The sequence below is a fragment of the Tachypleus tridentatus genome, chromosome 13 (assembly GCF_004210375.1).
Source record: "Tachypleus tridentatus isolate NWPU-2018 chromosome 13, ASM421037v1, whole genome shotgun sequence".
In the NCBI taxonomy this organism is placed as follows: domain Eukaryota; kingdom Metazoa; phylum Arthropoda; class Merostomata; order Xiphosura; family Limulidae; genus Tachypleus; species Tachypleus tridentatus.
Genome location: NC_134837.1, coordinates 126684933 through 126705191, shown reverse-complemented (window position 1 = coordinate 126705191; position 20259 = coordinate 126684933). Strand labels below are relative to the sequence as shown.

At 34.3% G+C, this 20259-nt stretch overlaps 1 protein-coding gene across 3 annotated transcripts in view; it reads right to left on the bottom strand.

The window, feature by feature from the left end:
- Positions 1–1818: 1818 nt before the first annotated feature.
- LOC143238019 (cell adhesion molecule Dscam1-like) overlaps positions 1819–20259 on the bottom strand; it is a 257713-nt gene continuing 239272 nt past the window's right edge. For 2 of the 3 annotated variants that reach the window (XM_076477896.1, XM_076477897.1), the window contains exons 15-24: positions 18738–18893; positions 18180–18250; positions 17559–17799; positions 17193–17291; positions 14904–15095; positions 10489–10785; positions 9704–9889; positions 7662–7829; positions 6710–6864; positions 1819–2030 (exon numbers count right to left, since the gene is read on the bottom strand). In XM_076477896.1, coding sequence (XP_076334011.1) covers positions 1917–2030; positions 6710–6864; positions 7662–7829; positions 9704–9889; positions 10489–10785; positions 14904–15095; positions 17193–17291; positions 17559–17799; positions 18180–18250; positions 18738–18893 — 1679 coding nt within the window. In that variant the 3' untranslated portion in view covers positions 1819–1916. The remainder of the gene's footprint in view (positions 2031–6709; positions 6865–7661; positions 7830–9703; positions 9890–10488; positions 10786–14903; positions 15096–17192; positions 17292–17558; positions 17800–18179; positions 18251–18737; positions 18894–20259) is intronic. The other variant, XM_076477898.1, reaches the window with a different exon arrangement.

Sequence of the window (20259 nt, the reverse complement as noted above, 5' to 3'; positions counted from 1 at the left end):
ATCCTGTAAATTACTTGACCCTGTTTCCGAGGTTATACCAGTAAATATGAGTTGAAAATTAACCTCACTCTTATACGTATAACACAAATGATCATTGACATGGGTAATCTAGGATGGTGGGATGCCGCATTATCAACTCTAGCACACAAGGAAGTCTATATAACATACTTTGGAGCCAGACTGTTGAGATACTATTTTACTCTGTTTCAGAATAAATATTTTTCTCTATTTTTCACTTGTGTTTGCTTCAATCATGTTCGATTTACTTTCTTCTGAACATTTCCAAAATTTGTTGTGTAATTCGTGTACTTGATACCTTCCTGTTGGAAATCAATGTAACTAAATACCACGAGGCTTCAAAAAGCTTTAAAAATTATCATTTCATCCACACGATTTTCATGTGGGGTATTTAACATTAGGTAAATATGAAATGTAAATAAAATAGGATGACTTAATGAAAAAATGTATTTCTTAAAGCCGATGCGAGACAATTTATTAACGTCATATTTTCCTTTAAATCTTGATATTGTGATTTTCGGCAATAATTAATTTGATTATTAGGATTTTTAATCAGTATAACTTTTAGTGAATATAATTCCCTATACTTAATACAAAACTTTCATATCAAACATCTATTTCACGTAGAAGACAGTTTTATATTATAAAGAAATATTATACGTAGTGTGAATTCCATATGATTAGAAACAGATGCTAGTGTTATTAGATATTACTATTATTTTATTCTTCGAGACACACATATTTAAAGTAACAACAACCTTGGTGTTTATCAATAATATTTCTAACCGGGATATCGATATCTTTATCAAAGGTCCCAAAATAATTTTTCAAGATTTGTCGAAGTTCCCTCGTTAGAAAATGTTCAGAAGGATATAAAGGAAGCTTACCCGGTTTAGGAAAGGGGAGGGCGGTTGTTATATAACTTCAAGCTATGTCTTTTTGTTGTTTTTTTACGTTACCAAATGATGATACTTGACAACAAACAAAAATCAAAGATGGCCACAACGTTTCGTGAAACAACAGTACTAAGATCGTACAGTACTTGTAACAAGACAGTATAAAAATATGTCATACTCATAACAGTAAGTATGTGCAACCGTTTTAGTTTTGTTCAGCGTGTATTGTAGATAAAGCCCGAATACAATATTTCGGGCTATTTGACTTGACAATCAACTACTAGAGAGAGCATCAAGCAATTAATTGAAACACAACAAACACAAATGAAGATTAAGCCCATAAATTAAGCCTAATAACAGGAAATTTGCCATAAGGTACACCTAATAAGCGGAGATTTGTTATCAGTTAAGCCTAATAAGCGAAAATTTACTATAAGTTAAGCCTAATAAGCTGAAATTTGCCGTAGTTTTTGACATTTAATCGATGAAGAAGATGCTAGAAAATGTCGAAGAAATATATAGCTAAGTTTCGGCTATTGTGTTTTAAACGTTATTTCTCTATTTCAATTAAGTGTTTGATGTGATTTACCCAGAATACTTGTGTGTGTATTTTTTTTTATAGCAAAGCCACATCGGGCTATCTGCCGTCTCCATCGAAGGGAATCAAACCTCTGATTTTAGCATTATTATTCCAAAACTTACCGTGACCCCAGAATACTTAACCGTTCATTACAACAAATACGGAGAAAGTGAAACAAATACTCTGTGATACTATAACTGTAAGTAATTAGCTAAACACATCATTCGGAACTCTGTAGCTGTTTGGATCGCTTTTCTTAAGGAATCGCAAAGTATCAGCAAAACCTTGAAGGACTGAAAAAAACAATTAACTAACATAATGTAAATATCTGGTCAAATGACATGTATTGTATCAACAAACGGTAAAAAATAAAGTAACGAAATAAGACTTCTTTTCTGGTCGTAGATATTCCATTTTGTGAATCATGTAAATGAGGATCTTTCTGATTCTTCACGTATCCTTCCGCAGACGAATGGTCTTGATGTTGAAGACATGACACCAGGCTTCAAGGCTTCATAGCGTCGATCAGGACGGCACTGTTGACAAAAAGTAACCTTTCAGCCTTTTTAATGACTACACAAGGACTCATTTTATTACGAACCCCTCATTTTAATAGATTATAGCTATTTGGTTTGGTTTGTTTTTAATTTCGCACGAAGCTACGAGGGCTATCTGCACTAGTCGTCCCTAATTTAGCAGTGTAAGACTAGAGGTAAGGTAGCTAGTCATCACCACCCACCGCCAACTCTTGAGCTACTATTTTTTAAACGAATAGTGGGATTGACTGTCACATTATAACGCCACAATGGCTGAAAGGGCGAGCATGTTTGGTGCGAGGAGGATTCGAACTCGTGACCCTCAGATTACGAGTCCAGCGCCGTAACCACCTGGCCATGTCAGGCTCCAAAGCTATTTGGATGATGAAATAAAACCGTTGTTAAACAACAAGCCATTTTTTTTCTCGTATTTTCACGAGTTTATTTGCTATGTTTCGCACAGTATTGTGCGAAACTCGAGGACTGTCTATGTTTAGCTGTCTCCAATTTAACAGTGATAGACTGGAGATAAGGCAGCTAGTCAACACCACCCATCGCCAACACTTGGGCTACTCTTTAACTAATGAATAGTGAAATTGACCATGATATTTGTAATGCCTCTGCGACCGAAAAGTATATTCAGTAAAGGGATTCGAACCCGCCACCCATATGTTGCAAGTCGATTGCCCTAGCCAGTAGGCCATGCCAAGTCTATCTTTGATAGGCTGCCCCACCCAAGCCTTGGCCTATTTTATACTTATAATACAATTTTAAATTGCTGATCGATATTTATTTAACGCTTGATTGGTTTAAACGCCAGAGACGCTTATCACCGGTTAAAGTAGAGACTTTCCTTACTCCATTTCTATTTCTGAAACTACTGGTTACAGGGGCCGCACCGGCTGACAACGACCACTTTTACTCGTTACTTTATTATTGTAAATTTTTATTTTATTATGATTATTATTTTTAACATCAAATACCTTATCCAAGTAAGATGACTTTAATAATATTAATTCTATTATTATAATACGCTTTCAACAGGACGTTATTCCCTTCAGTAACTTCGTTAGAGTTCTACTACTTGTGCTGATAATAATCCTCAGTTCGATTTTATTTAGGTACAAAAAACAACAGACACACAATAGAAAGACCGCTAGACGTGGAAAAATAATGAAATAATAAAGCGTTCGAAGTAACTAAAAATACACGACCATGACAAAAAATTATATTAATTTGCAATGATTCGGGCAAAATTCGTCAGGAAGTTTTAAACCATGTTACAAAGAAAAAAGGCTTAGAAAGATTCGTTGACGGTTTAGAATATATAGACGCTAAATTACGTACGTGCCGCGCGGAGCAATTTAACAAAAATATTGTTACAAAAAACATTGTTGAAGCGGTTCTATAAACAATTAAAAGCGGAAAACAAGTGACTGAAATTGGATTTTGGAAAATAAATGGAAACAAAAGGTAATAAACAAATTCGAAAGTTGAGAAAATGTCAATTTAATGATAATAATAATCAGGGAAATATATAAAGACGGTGTGAAGTTATTAGGAGTGGCAAGGAGATATTGGTGGAAGTTAAAAGAACTTAAAAGAAAATCGTTCATTAATTCCGTGTGGTGCGAGGAGAATTTAATTTAAATATAAATTATTGTTCAAGGCTTTCGCGATCATACTTTTTCTGTGGGCATTGTTGTAAAATGTGTACACTAATGTTGTCAATTTCGTTGTGATTTAGGGAATTAAAGTGTTTTGTGACTGGGTGGTCGAGGGTGCTGTTGCATACAAATCGGAGATGTTTACGTTATCTCATCTAATCTGAGTGTAGTTTCCCCAGTATAAAGTGATTTACGTGTAGTATAGCGAATACAATAAACAATGCACTCCGACGTACAGCCGAATTGGCCTTTACGTGAAAGGTAAAGGAAGAAACGAATCTGTCTAAGCCCTTCTTCTATGTAACATGGTTTATTTAGGTGCTTATTATTTGTCCTTTGTGCTTTTTAAACGCCGTTTTTCTTTTATTAAGCACAAATAAACGCTATTTGTACTGTACCCAACACGGGTATCGAATCTCGATTTTAACGTTATAAACCTTCGAACTTATCAATGAGCCACTGGGGGATGTAAGTGATAAGAAAAATTTACCAAGTTAAAATTCCTACCCTTTCAAATCCATGAATTATTTTATACATCTAATAGTATACATTACAGGTTACACATTACTTCAATTATTATGCATTAAATATTAAATCTTATAATATTATTATATTATAAATATAATAAATTAACTTTTATGTTATACATTACATATTTAAGAACTTGTTCTTAGTTAAAGTAATATATCGTTTAGAAAAGCTAAAAACATAAAATATCAAAGTATGTCTGTACTGATAGGCCTAAGATTGTCACTTTAAGCCTAATGTATCTACAGGGTTACCCGTAAGTCCCTACCCATCCATATGTTATGTCATATTCAATTTCGCATGTATTATAAATGTGTTTCTTTTTTTTTTCAGAGAAATATGGCCGATGTAAGCCCATTTACACTTGAATAGCGTATTGTGACAAGTACGTGGGTACATGAGCGCAAGAATACTGGTGACACCCTGGATACATAAGATATATGGATGGGTAGGGACTTACGGGCCACCCTGTACAGTAACAATAAGTCTAGATACTAAGAGTATAATATTATAACTAATTTTGATAAAAATATCATGAACTATCTATTCCAGGTTTTAATAATAAATAATTAAAACACTTAGTTAAAGTAATATATCGTTCAGTAAAAGCTAAAAGAATAAAATGTCAAATAGGCCTAAGATTTCCACTTTAGGCCTAGCTGGAGCTACAGTAATAAGTCTGGAAAACTGAGGGTATAATATTGGAATTAATTATGATAAAAATATTACGAGCTCCTATTCTATATTTTAATAACAAATAGATAAGTAAAACACTTATCAATGTTAATCACCATGTAATTTTGCGAATTACTTACTTCAGATTAAAAAAACAAAACAAATAAATATGATACGTTTGTATTCTAATATAAATTTCTCCTGTACATTCATCTACTTCGTATGTACCTTTTACATTTTTAAATTCCCAATTTTTTCTTTTCACTTGTAATTAATTATATTAAGTATAGATTGTTTGTGTTGTGCGGGTATCACTGAACCACCAGGAGACTTTTTTTGTAACTTGTCATTTATTTCATAATTATAAAATCCCTAAGTGACTGGTTTGTTTTTGGAACTTAGTTTTCTTTTCATTGAAATCAATTCTTTAAATGACAAATTTATTTTTGTTTTGTTTTTTCATTTATAACGCTAAAATCAGGGTTTCGATTCTCCTTGGTGGACTCAGCAGATAGCCCGATATGGCTTTGCCATAAGAAAACACAAACACACACATTCCCATTGAAATAAAGTTTTTTAAGCGACATATCTGTCTTCTTAACTTGGATTTTATCCATCGAAGTAAAATCTTTAAGGCTCCCCAGTGGCACAGCGGTATATCTGCGGACTCACAACGTTAGCAACCGGGTTTCGATTTACATGGTGGAAAGAGCACAGACAGTCCATTTTGTATCTTTGTGCTTAATTCCAAACAAATCAAAACAATACCAAATCTTTAGGAAATTAATTGATTCTTTATTTGATACTTAGGCTTTCACTTGCATATCAAATATTTATGTAACTGAGCTATTTTGTGGAGGGTCACGGGCTCGAATCTTCGCTACACCAAATATGCTCGCCCTTTCAGCCGTGGGGGGCGTTATAATGTTCGGTCAATCCCACTATTTGTTGGTGAAAGAGTAGCCCAAGAGTTGGCGGTGGGGGGCAATGACTAGTTGCCTTCCCTCTAATCTTACACTGCTAAATTAGGGACAGCTAGCGCATATAGCGCTCGTGTAGCTTTGCGCGAAATTCGTAAGCAAACAACCAAACTCTTTGATCCAGAGCTTTACATAATAATAAATATACAATGCCATCTAGTGTAAAACTATGACGTAACGTGACCTCTAGGACTCCCCGTTATTTCTTGCGGGAGCTTCCATTACGTCACAGGTCACGTGCACACATTGACTTGTGAGCACAGGCAAGTTAACTACTGAACCACACCCGGCCTTTCCCTGCAAAAGAAACACCTAAACCTAAACTACTTCAGAAAAACGGCAGTCCCCTAGATAGAAGAGTTAGGTTTCTCATCATAGAGTTTGGGTAAACCAAAATTCAAGTAGAACACTTCGCTGTTGGAGTATAATATTTGATAGTAATTACATGATGGAAATTAACCTCATTTATGTATAAATTGCTCAAAATTGTTATGGATGCTTCGATATAGCTGATGATTGAAAGTACTGCCAAAGTTACCAGCCTTTTAAAATAATAAACCCAGTTTTCGGAAATATTATTATTAATTATTTCTACGTTTAAAAAAAACACAAAACATTTCGCAGCTGTTTTTATATTTGTCATGCTTCATTCAACTTCCGTTTTTTGCACGTGTTCTCATTTTTGATACCCAATAAAATAACTTGTTCGCTATCCTCAGGCCTCAGTGACGCTCCTACTCCGATGGCTTAGCATTAGAAATTAGAATCTGTAACACAAAAATAGTTTCAACAACTGCTTAAAACGTAAACGTGATTTGACTAAGTTTACCTGCCTGCTGACATAAATGTTGTCTCCTTTCGCATCTCCCCACCGTCGGTTGAGAGTGTTCTGCGTAGAGGTGCTTGGACTAACTTGGTAATCTGGTACAGTTATGGTATCATAGGGTAGAGCGTAGGGGTGAAGTTCCTGTTCCTGTGATAGGCCTGATATTCATAGAATATGTCGCATATTAAATATCTCAATAAATAACAAAAAACTACATCACTGTGAATAAATCACATGAAACTATAAATATGAGAATCAGGCTTAAAACACGTGTAGAGGTCCTTAGTTGGCCATAGGAACAAGGAAGCGATGTACACAAGTAGGCTTACAATCATATCAGAGAACTGATATGTAAGACAACAAAACATAAAAAAAACACTCCTTCAAGAGAACGATTCTTCGAAATTTCGCTAATAAAAAATATTTTAACACCTTTATTTAATGTACTACTTTCTATTCATTTACTGGACTATGCTGAAAAACGGTAGGCCTAGTCTGCACTCGCTAAGGTCGTTTTACTTTCCTAACTTACTTTGTAAATCTTTTACACGCAATTAGTTATTATTAAATCAAGTTAACAAATAATGTATTAAATTTAGAATTTCACTTATATGCAATTAATATTGCTTGGTCTTTGTTCTACCTCCATCAAGGCCATAGGTATATTTTTGTATTTTTCCATGATGCAGACAAGTCAACGAGTGCGAAGCGTTGACTGTCCATTTCGTATTTTTTTCCCTATGTTTTACTGTCATTTCTACCCAACGTATATTTTTATCACTTATTTTAATTAGCATAAGAAATAATAAAAAAAATCAGTAATGATAAAGATTATTTATAATGTATGCTTATAATTGTAAAATAGAAATGTGAGAATGAATACATGTTATACGTTTGTAAAATATAATTGTGAGTAATATCTGTGATTCATACTGAAATTTGAAACACATCATACCAGCTAAAACAGGACGTGAGTGGCTATTTGACGATGACGATGGCTGTGTTCCTTCGTCGCTTGACACTCCTGTAGCTAAGCAACCTTGCTCGTTCGAGCCATCTATTTCTTTTAAAACCAGTGTTTCCATTCCTCGTCTGATCTTGGACTGTGAGCTTCCAGACCCCTCTAGTGGTAAAAACAATTAACAGATTTGATTTTTCATTAGTTTTAGATCCATTTTTTTTTCTTCATTAAAGCTTCTGCTTATTTATTTCAATTTTCCGTTAATTTTCCCAACATTCTAATTGTCTAATTATATTAGGATAAAATTAATTTTTTGAAAATTATTCTAGTTTCACTTCAACATAAAAATCACCTTCCAAGAAAACCGAGAAATTAAGGCATTATTATGTTTGCAAGGAATATATGTTCAAGAAATATTTAAATATGAATATTACAAAATAATCAATTTGATGAAGTAGGTATTTAGTATTTTCAACGTTTCCCGACATACAGGCGAAACAGCCAGGTCAGAAAGTCCAACGTTCAAGCTAGGGCATATCTAATTTAGAACTATTGGCCAGAGAGACGGCAACCTGTCAGTACTAAGCACCGCCTTGACTGATAGTTTAAACCAAATAACGGAACTGCCTTAAATTTTTACAGAACGTTTTCAGCGGCAGAGCGTAGGCTTGGACTTTAAGTCTTATGATTCACATCCCGAAAAATTAATCATTAGGCCACGGGGCAATTACTTCCACACCCACCCCATAGTATACCCTATATTCACATTTCATAGCTAACTGAAATAAATAAATTTTGCGAAATCGAGCCTGATTGACCAACAAAGAGGCAGAAAAGTGCAGTCGAGGCAGCAAGAACGTCAATAACTTCCTTTGTGAGCTAAGCAAAATTAAGATCATTCATGAAATGAACTTGTTGGGTATTCATATAATAAATATTGGTAAAAATCAGTATGTTTCCTGAAAGTATAAAATGAAATGTACAGACAACAAAACTGAAAAAAAAATTTGTTGTTCTCTTAGTTTCGAGTTTCTGTTGATTAAAAAGGTTTAACTTGTATTAAAAACGGTGGTGATGTTATAAAATATCTTAATTCAGAAATGATTTCAGTTTAAAATTGAACCGATATTTTTACTTTCATGATCAATTTTGTGCACTTGAATCTACGCTAGGTGATTCCATACTACGTCTTTACTTTAGGCGTATTATACCAACACTCACTACACATATAAGGTTTCACGACCTTCTTGCACCCCGGTCATTAAGATTGCAATGGGCAGACAGTAAATTAAATATTCTATCTGGATAACTGCACTTGCGTTTTCACGACTCCTCCTACTCTGAGAAATCAAACGTGATGTGACACACATACTTTGGCCTTTCATATAGCTTGGCTCTCTCAAGTTCCAAGTTTGACTGTGTGGGTATTTGGGTATTGATGTTGTTAAATACCCAGGAGTGTCAGGTACATTTGACCTCTTCCTCCCTAATTTAGCAGTGTAAGACTAGAGGGAAGGCAGCTAGTCATCACCACCCACCGTCAACTCTTGAGCTACTCTTTTCCCAACAAATAGTGGGATTGACTGACACATTATAACGTTCCCATGGCTGAAAGGGCATGTTTAGTGTGACGCGGATTCGAACCTGTGACCTTCAGATTACGAGTCGAGTGTCTTAACCACTTGGCCATGTCGGGCCTCAGTAACACAGCAGTATGTTTGCGGACTCACATCACTAGAAACCGGGTTTAGATACCCGTGGTGGGCAGAGCATAGGTAGCCCATAGCGTAGCTTTGTGCTTTATTCTAAACAAACAAATATATAGTTTTAGGTGAGAGACAATTTAATTTACTAAAATTAAATGTTATTGTTGTTCCTTACTTCATTATTGTGTTTAGAACAATTCCTTTACAATGCATTTATATGTACAAGAATGGATGTGGATCACCATTACCATAAGAAGAACGCTCAGTCGTATTGCAAAAACAGTAACAAAATAATAATCCTCGAAACAATAGTGATCGTGCACTACGTACCGCTGCTAGGACTGTAATGAGAATTCCGATGCCGATATAAGAGACATCCAACAATGATGATAATGATCACGATGACAACAGACGTAACAACAGGAACGATGATTGTAAAGTCCAGAAGAAGAGGAAAATCAGATTCCATCTGTGCAGGTTTAGGCACGACCGTGTACAAATCTGGAACAGCTGCTTCTAAATATATATATATATAACTTGTGTGTCTGTAAAATTATTTCCCTCTTTATTCCAGTTATGAAAGATGGAATTAAGATTCTTTAGAAAATTATATTAAAGACATGTTTTATCTATTTTTTTTTATTTGTTGGGCCTAAACTCAGATGTAACTGTCTGTCTTTCGATATATTATTTGTTTGTGTTTTAGTTGAGAATAAAATAATGAAAGTGGAATGAAGAGTTGAGAAAGATCAGAAGAAAAACTACAGAACTAAACAAAATGAATGAAATAAAAATGTCAAATGTGAAAAAGAACGAAAACAATATAATAAAGAAGCTGTACTATGACTGAAAATCGAAAACACAAGACAGCAAAAACGTTCTTTGTCAAACAACTTACACAAAGGTATATTTGCTTGTATCTGTCACAGATCGAACCCTGAATTATCAGTAACATGAAAACAGTAGATAAACGTAAGAGAAACAAATTTTCTGAATAAATATAAAGGACAGAAATAGAACATCAGAGTATTAAAAGAGCCATAAATATTAAATTTAAAACAGCAGTTGCATTTATACAAAAATCAACAACTTATAATTTAAACATTTATTTTTACCTTCAAACGTTACGTTAAATGTTTGGAATTCATACATAGCTTCGGTTGCACCTGCACTGCTGTAAGCGGTTACCAAAAGGTCGTACCAAGTTCCCGGTGTTAAACGCCGTAACACGTATTCTGATTGGTTAGAAGGCACGTGATCACTCAGTATTGTCCAATGAGACATGGGTTTTCTCCGGATCTTTATAGAATATTCTTTGATAATACAGCCACCAGTTTCCCAAGAGAATAAATTAAGCCTGACAAAAGTGACATCTCTGTATATAAAATCTTCTTTCGTCGGAGACAAAGGAGCTGGATAAAAGCAGAACATATTTTTATTTTAATAAAAGATGTAACTATTTCTAATGTATAAATTATAATTCTTGACTCATTATAATAAAAGATGTAATTATTTCTAATGTATAAATTATAATTCTTGACTCATTATAATAAAAGATGTAATTATTTCTAATGTATAAATTATAATTCTTGACTCATTATAATAAAAGATGTAATCATTTCTAACTTGTGATTCTTGATTTATTAATAAAAGTTGTTATAATTTCTAACTTCTAAATTGTGATTTTTGATGTATTAATAAAAGTTGTTATTATTTCTAACTTGTGATTCTTGATTTATTAATAAAAGTTGCAATTATTTCTAACTTCTAAATTGTGGTTCTTGATGTATTAATAAAAGTTGTTATTATTTGTAACTTGTGATTCTTGAGTTATTAATAAAAGATGTAATTATTTCTAACTTCTAAATTGTGGTTCTTGGTGTATTGATAAAAGTTGTAATTATTTCTAGTTTGTAAATTATGTTTGGTTGTTTTTTGAATTTCGTGCTAGCCGTCTAATTTAGAAGTGTAGGACTAGAGGGAAGGCAGCTAGTCATCACCACCCACCGTCAACTCTTGGGCTACTCTTTTACCAACGAATAGTGGGATTGACCGAAACATTATAACGCCTCCACGGTTGAAAGGGCAAGCACGTTCGGTGCGACGGGAATTCGAACCCGCGACCCTCAGATTACGAATCGAACGCCTTAACCCACCTGGCCGTGCCCTATCAGGTATAATTCGTGACTCATTAGAGACAAATGACATCAGGTAAAAGATAATTCGACTGAAACATAGAATAAAAGAATAAAAACGAGCATGGATTTCCCAGAGGTCACCACCAGAGCATCATTGTTACAATAGGCCTAAACTTCGGCGTAACTATATTCGTTTCTAAATATATTAACGTCTTCAATTTTTTTTAAGATACCAACTTTTTAGATCAACTTGACTGTAGCTGGTTTTAAACTAAGTACAGTTTATTTCCCGTCACACTAACATATTCAAATATGTTGGTGTATAGTGCTACACATTGATAAAATGTTTTAACAACTGGTGACATTACTTATTAACTTTAAGAACTACTGACCAGAAAGTAGGCAACAAGTCAGCACACCATATCACCCATATTGATAAAATGTTTTAACAACTGGTGACATTACTTATTAACTTTAAGAACTACTGATCAGAAAGTAGGCAACAAGTCAGCACACCATATCACCCATATTGATAAAATGTTTTAACAACTGGTGACATTACTTATTAACTTTAAGAACTACTGATCAGAAAGTAGGCAACAAGTCAGCACACCATATTACCCATATTGATAAAATGTTTTAACAACTGGTGACATTACTTATTAACTTTAAGAACTACTGACCAGAAAGTAGGCAATAAGTCAGCACACCATATCACCCATATTGATAAAATGTTTTAACAACTGGTGACATTACTTATTAACTTTAAGAACTACTGACCAGAAAGTAGGCAATAAGTCAGCACACCATATCACCCATATTGATAAAATGTTTTAACAACTGGTGACATTACTTATTAACTTTAAGAACTACTGACCAGAAAGTAGGCAATAAGTCAGCACACCATATCACCCATATTGATAAAATGTTTTAACAACTGGTGACATTACTTATTAACTTTAAGAACTACTGATCAGAAAGTAGGCAACAAGTCAGCACACCATATCACTCATATTGATAAAATGTTTTAACAACTGGTGACATTACTTATTAACTTTAAGAACTACTGATCAGAAAGTAGGCAACAAGTCAGCACACCATATTACCCATATTGATAAAATGTTTTAACAACTGGTGACATTACTTATTAACTTTAAGAACTACTGACCAGAAAGTAGGCAATAAGTCAGCACACCATATCACCCATATTGATAAAATGTTTTAACAACTGGTGACATTACTTATTAACTTTAAGAACTACTGACCAGAAAGTAGGCAATAAGTCAGCACACCATATCACCCATATTGATAAAATGTTTTAACAACTGGTGACATTACTTATTAACTTTAAGAACTACTGACCAGAAAGTAGGCAATAAGTCAGCACACCATATCACCCATATTGATAAAATGTTTTAACAACTGGTGACATTACTTATTAACTTTAAAAACTACTGACCAGAAAGTAGGCAACAAGTCAGCACACCATATTACCCATATTGATAAAATGTTTTAACAACTGGTGACATTACTTATTAACTTTAAGAACTACTGACCAGAAAGTAGGCAACAAGTCAGCACACCATATCACCCATATTGATAAAATGTTTTAACAACTGGTGACATTACTTATTAACTTTAAGAACTACTGATCAGAAAGTAGGCAACAAGTCAGCACACCATATCACCCATATTGATAAAATGTTTTAACAACTGGTGACATTACTTATTAACTTTAAGAACTACTGATCAGAAAGTAGGCAACAAGTCAGCACACCATATTACCCATATTGATAAAATGTTTTAACAACTGGTGACATTACTTATTAACTTTAAGAACTACTGACCAGAAAGTAGGCAATAAGTCAGCACACCATATCACCCATATTGATAAAATGTTTTAACAACTGGTGACATTACTTATTAATTTTAAGAACTACTGACCAGAAAGTAGGCAATAAGTCAGCACACCATATCACCCATATTGATAAAATGTTTTAACAACTGGTGACATTACTTATTAACTTTAAGAACTACTGACCAGAAAGTAGGCAACAAGTCAGCACACCATATTACCCATATTGATAAAATGTTTTAACAACTGGTGACATTACTTATTAACTTTAAGAACTACTGACCAGAAAGTAGGCAACAAGTCAGCACACCATATTACCCATATTGATAAAATGTTTTAACAACTGGTGACATTACTTATTAACTTTAAGAACTACTGACCAGAAAGTAGGCAACAAGTCAGCACACCATATTACCTAAGCGATTGACTATCACACTTACCATCCACCCACAGCTTAAAGCGGGGGAAATATTTTATGGTATCGCACGGATTCGAAGCAGGCTCACCATATTCGAGATTCAGAGCTTTACAATAGGACCGAGCTGAAGCTAAAATCATGAAACCTATACAATTTTTGCTGAGCTCGTAGACAAAGCAGAATTTCCCTAAATTGGACTTTCTACTGCGTAACATGTGATTCCGAGTTCAGCAAATTATATTAGATATTACTAAGCATTCAAAATATCTCGCTAAGCTCTCTTGGCTTGCGACATCTACACATATCCTTCAACTATAAATATTGTAGGCCCAGTTCTACCCGTTTTCTTCATTCTTTTAATTTATAAAACGTGATTTTGACATTACTAAGGATTTAAATATATGAACTGTCTTGCACAACCAATTGAAATAGTTACAAACATGTAAAAACAGACCTAATAGAACAAAAGTTTTACTAACTTTGTAAAAGTGTTAGAGTATTTTAACCTTGTTTTTGGTTATTTTTTTTTTATAAGGAAACTAATATGGTTTACCATACACGTTTGCAGTATAGAAATATATAAAGCGTTAAATGTACAGGTCCTACTATTCAAATTGACTTTATAATAAGTTTCTTTCTTTGTTTTTGTGGTTTGGTATTTCATGGTTTTTCAACTTTATAAATAAACATCAATATATGTGTGTATATATATATTGTCTGTTCCTTTAACATTTCCACATTTGTTAATCAATCAGCACCAAACTTGACACGGTGATGCAGGAGGACATAAGGAAGACCACAAGGGGGGTCGTACCCCCATTTAATTTTATATAAAATTTTGGAGAACTACCAGATCTGCACAACTTCACACAGTGATACAAGATGACATAAGGAAGATTATGAAGGGGGTTTGGGCCCCCCATATACTTTCATATTGATAGCATTATTGAAATCAGTATGTCTTTCTTTTCAGTATCGTTACCTTTAAGTTTTTATTTGTATTTTAATTTTTATAATAAGACAAATAGAAACACAGCTTCCCATCCTTTATTATAAACAAGCACACCAGTTAGTAATGCTGTAAATACAAACATCTGTCTTGTAGTAGTTTTTACTCACCAGCACCATGTGTCCGCACTGATATAATTTCACTTGGTTCACTTCGACCAACGCTGTTGGTTGACACCATGTATAATTTATACCTCGTGCCACATTCAAGTCCACTGAGCGTGTAGGTCTGATCTGCAATCTTTGACTTCAGTGTATTCTCGACCCAGTTCTTGTTTTCTTCTCGGTAGTACAGTACATAATCTAGGACCAGAAAGTGAAAATTTCATACACGTTTTTGTTTTTGTTTTTTAATTTCGCGTCAAGCTACACGAGGGCTATCTGCGCTAGCCGTCCCTAATTTAGAAGAGAAAGACTAGATCTAAGGTAGTTAGTCAACACCACACTCAGCCAACTCTTTGGTTGTTATTTTACCAACGACTAGTGGGATTGATCGTAACATTGTAACGCCCCCACGGCTGAAAGGGCAAGCATTTTGGCGTGACGGGGATTCGAACCCGAGACCCTCAGATTACTAGTCGAGCCCCTTAACCACCTTGTCATGCTGGGCCTCTTAGCACACTGAATGGACGTGTGGTAGAATTAACAAAATAAGTATTATAATGATCCCACGTTTAAACATGTGTTATGGAACGGGAATTTGAGCTCGCAACCTCCGAACCACTTGGGTAAGGCCAGGTAGAATATTTCGTACAAAAAATTTCAAGAATGAAATTATTTGCATTCCCACAGAATTGGGCTACACCACTAAGTTCGAAACATTAAATAAAAGTACAATAAGAAACAATACCAATAACTTGAGAGAAGAGATTATATAACACAAAATATGATTTTATTTTAGTCAATGGGTCTCTTATCGATGATTCGCTAATACAGCGGTAAGTCTACGGATTTACAACGCTGAAATCATGGGGTTCGATTCCCCTCGGCAGACACAGCAGATAGCCCGATGTGGCTCTGCTATAAGAAAACACACAAACACACTCTTATCTATAGTAACTCGAATTAATTTATTTTGAAATATCAAAATGACTTTAGGGATAACAGTGCGCCGTATAGTTTGATAATAAAGCATTATATATCGTTATAAAATAAAATGTAAATAAAACAATATTGCTAAAAAATGTAATATAAATATTTTAAAATGATTAAAACCCAAATGCTTGTTAAAATAAAGTTAATGCCACAATGGTCTCCATTGGTATCAAAACCCGGTTTTTAGTGGTTGGAGTCCGCAGACATGCCTCTGTGCCACTAGGGAGTATAACGCAAACGATATAATACTGTTGAAAGCCTCTGCAGAAACAGGAACCAATTACAAGAGAAGGCAGACACGTCAACCTCACTAAGTCCATATTAAGATACCAAACTCAAAAGCTATGTCATATTTATAAATGAGCGTATCCAGAGAAACCGAACAGCCATCACTATACAACCGTGTGAATATCATTTTGTAATAAGCACTTAATTTTCAAACATATTAATCAAATTACTTGTGTAGAAGAAAAAAAAAAAAAGTTTGTTTGGGGGGTATCCCTCACAATCGTTAGCATATACAGGTCAGTACTGACTCACTTCTTCACCTTGAATTTTCTAATGAGTCGATCTTAAAGATCAAACAGAAATAAAAGATTCTGTAGGTTTTAATGTTTTGATATACCTTTCTTCTCGTTGTAAAACATTTTAAAGTACGTATTTTGATTATACGCAGTATAAAGTAAAGTTTATTAAATATAACCGATGATAAGTTGATTTTATTTATTGTTTGGCCCGGCATGGTCAGGTGGTTAGGGCACTCGACTTGTAATCTGAGGGTCGAGGGTTTAAATCTCCGTCATACCAAACGTGCTCGCCCTTTCAGTCGTAGAGGCGTTATAATGTGACGTTCAATCCCACTATTCGTTGGTAAAAGAGTAGCCCACGAGTTGGCGGTGAGCGGTGATGACTAGCTGCCTTCTCTCCTGTCTTACACTGCTAAATTATGGACGGCTAGCGCAAATAGCTTTTGTGTAGCTTTGCGTGAAATTCAAAAACAAACAAACATACTAGCCAAACATTAATTTATTATCACAATAGAAGTAAATAATCTCATTAAGAAAAAAAAGTGTCATAAAGTAAATACATTTTATCTTTGAAATAATCGTTTTTTTTTTCTTTGTAAAGAAAGATCTGGAGCTCAATAAATAATAAACATGGCGGCCACTAGACATCTTCCATAGGGGTCGTTGTTATACATTTATTTTCCTGGGCCAATGGTTTTGTCTTATTCCGGTGTCACTGTTTAAGTGGCTGTACTTAAATTTTCATCTTGTTTTAAGCCTAGTTAAAAAAAGTTCTTACCAGTCACTGGGCTACCAAATGTTCTTCGATGACTCCAGCTAAAGGTTATAGATGTCGCTGTAGTCGAAGCAACTTTCAGTTGTGGCGCCGTAGGAGGGACTAAAATGTTACGAAGAAAGATTCTTTGAGTTTTAATATAAGTCTTGTTAATTATTCATGGGTCTATACTAGTTCTTCCTTACGAACTATTATTATTTATCATAAAGTGGTGATAACAGAGATTTTTTTTTCAAAACTTCAACTCGTTGACCTTAAACTTAAAAAAAACAATCTTAATAAAGCAGTTAGAAATCCTCTTAAGAGCAGTTATTAACTCTTATAAGGTTTTCCTAAGCTATTCTGCTGCCATTAATATGTATGACCTACCATCAGCAAGAGTCTTGACGGTCACCCTATCAGAAATAGGCCCAGGTCCTTTGTTATTGAACGCCTGGACTGAGACAGAATAGAACTGGGAACGAAGCAGGTTCGTCAAGTGAGACTCTAGGTTCATGGCTTTACTTTTCAGTTCGACAGTCTTGTACATCGTAGGCTCTGATGATGTTACCAATGTGTAACCGATATAGTATCCTTTAATTGAACCGTTCCATAGTTCCAGACGTGGAGGCTAGAGGTCGTCATAACGAACAGCCAAATAAGCAACGAGGTGCGAGCATATACAACAAATGTAAAAAAAATTAAAAAGATATGATAATAAACCCCTTATTAGTTACGTAGAATATGAAAAGAGTTATTATTTCTGTTGTCATTAAATATGTAATTCCTTTATTTATTATGAACTGGAAAAAAAAAATTACTGTTCATTGCTGTTTGGCTCAGTTGTGAACTAAACATACGTCTCTACTCCAGTAAACTTACTAAAGGACATAAATAAATAAATATACGTGACTTGCATTTATTGTTGGATTTTAAATTACGTTGTGGCAACGTCGTTTTGTTGACTAAAAGCTTAGAAATATAGAGAAATAAAATCCAACTTTATCTCACCTCCCATGTCACTTTGATTGAATTTGGTCCTGTAGCTACTACTTTCACGTTCAGAGGTGGCGCTCCAGGCACTGGAAAAGAAAATCTTCGTGCATATTTCTGGACTACGTGGTAAGGAATCAGTCGGTACAAATCTGGGAATTAATTTTCTTTGAATCTTGACGATTAAATGAATGAATTATTTAGAATATCCGAAGTAGAAATGTTAGTGGTTTTACTGTCAGTTCACTAAAAGCCTCACTATAAGCAGATAACCACAGGTAAGTTCATTAGAGGCCTCACTGCAAACACGAAATTATTTGTCAACTTATTAGAGTCGTCACTGTAAACAAATAATGATTTATCGATTCATTAGAGTTCTCAGTGTAAACAGGCAATGATATGCAAGTTAATGGAAGGTAAGCTAGTGATAAGCTATTAAATATTAAATTATGTTTCTAATAAAATTCCTCAAATAATTTACACCTCTTGGCTGTTTACTTTATATAATTATTAGGCACAGAGCACATACTCTAAGTTTCGGTTACAACAATAAACTAGTTTAAAATATAGAACTACCTTCTTCGTCTGTTTCTCCATTAATAATTAGACTGTAGTTGCTACGCCCTATAGAATTTTCAGCAGAAACACGAAAACGGTAGACACTTGCTGGAAGTAGACCGTCGATGACGGCCATGTTTCTATTGGATGTTACAATAAATTTCTTCCAGGCACCTAGACGTATCCAGAGTGTTTAAGTTAAATAGGGGTGAGATGAAATAAAAGCATTCTTCACATACAGAAAAACAGAATACTTTAATTTACACACATTTTAAAATATTAAAATGGATACAAATTTATTTATAAAAAAACATCTGTCCACAGTAATATCAAAACGTTACTTAAGATACAGTAGTGTGCAAATGTGTTGGGACAAAGTCAAAAATTAGATTTTAGGCTACTTTCAAAGAACAGTGGAAGGTAAATCACAGATGATACATCAACATTGTATTAATCTTCATATTTAGTACAACAGAAACTCAGTGGAAGTGCTTGAGTTTAGCAAACAGTTAATATCTTGTGTGTTTCTCTTTTCTTTTAATAACAACAGACTGTCTTTCAGACGTTGTTGTAACATATATAGAGTGATTACACTTCAAATGTTTCTAGTACACTCCCATAAAATTTCTTCGGAAGTAAATTTTGCTCTGTCAAGTTTTTTATCTATCAAATCCTAGATACGTTCAATTGGGTTAAGATAGGGGCTCTTTGAGGACCACTGCATCATATGACCATTGCCTCATCTGAATGACTCCAATAGCTTCTTTATTAGCTAAGTAATTTCTGCATAAGTTGGAATAGTGTTTGGGATCATTATCTTCTTGGTAGTAGAATCCTTTATCAATGATACACATACCACTTGGTATACCATGACGGATCACTGTCTGTCATTTACTGCATGGTTGTTTATCTCATGCTTGAGGTCAGTGACAGTCTTCCTTCTGTCCTGAAGGCTTCATAAACAAAGATACTTAACTTCAGTGTTACTGGGTTTAGGTGTTCTGATTCCTTCTTTTCTGTTTTCTAATTTATCTGTCTTGGCCTGCTAATCTAGGGTGTACTTGATAGTGTTTGGGGAGCATTTCAAGTCTACACCAATTTGTCAGAGAATCCAACCAGCATCACGTAAAGCTTTTATGTCAACTCTCTGCTCTACTGATAATTCTCTACACGTTTAGGGACATAACATAACAACAAAACTTAATATATATAATGGTAAACATTGTTTTCATCAAGGTTTATTTGTAGAGTGCTATTAAATTTATTTCTTCTAACATACCTGTACCATATGCTAACTCCTTGGTATCTTCTTTCTGTATAGTTAAGACACTTCATGGGCTTACCACGACAGTTATTTCAGACCCTTCATTTGATCAGTATGTTTATTCAAGCAAAACTGTTATGACACACACTTGGTACAAGTATATGGGAAGTCTAAAGAATGATAGGTATTCTCACCCTGGTTCATTCAGTTGTCAACATTCAGTGAAGTATTACCACAGTGTTGAAAATTATATTCTATAATTGCAAGGAAAATTTA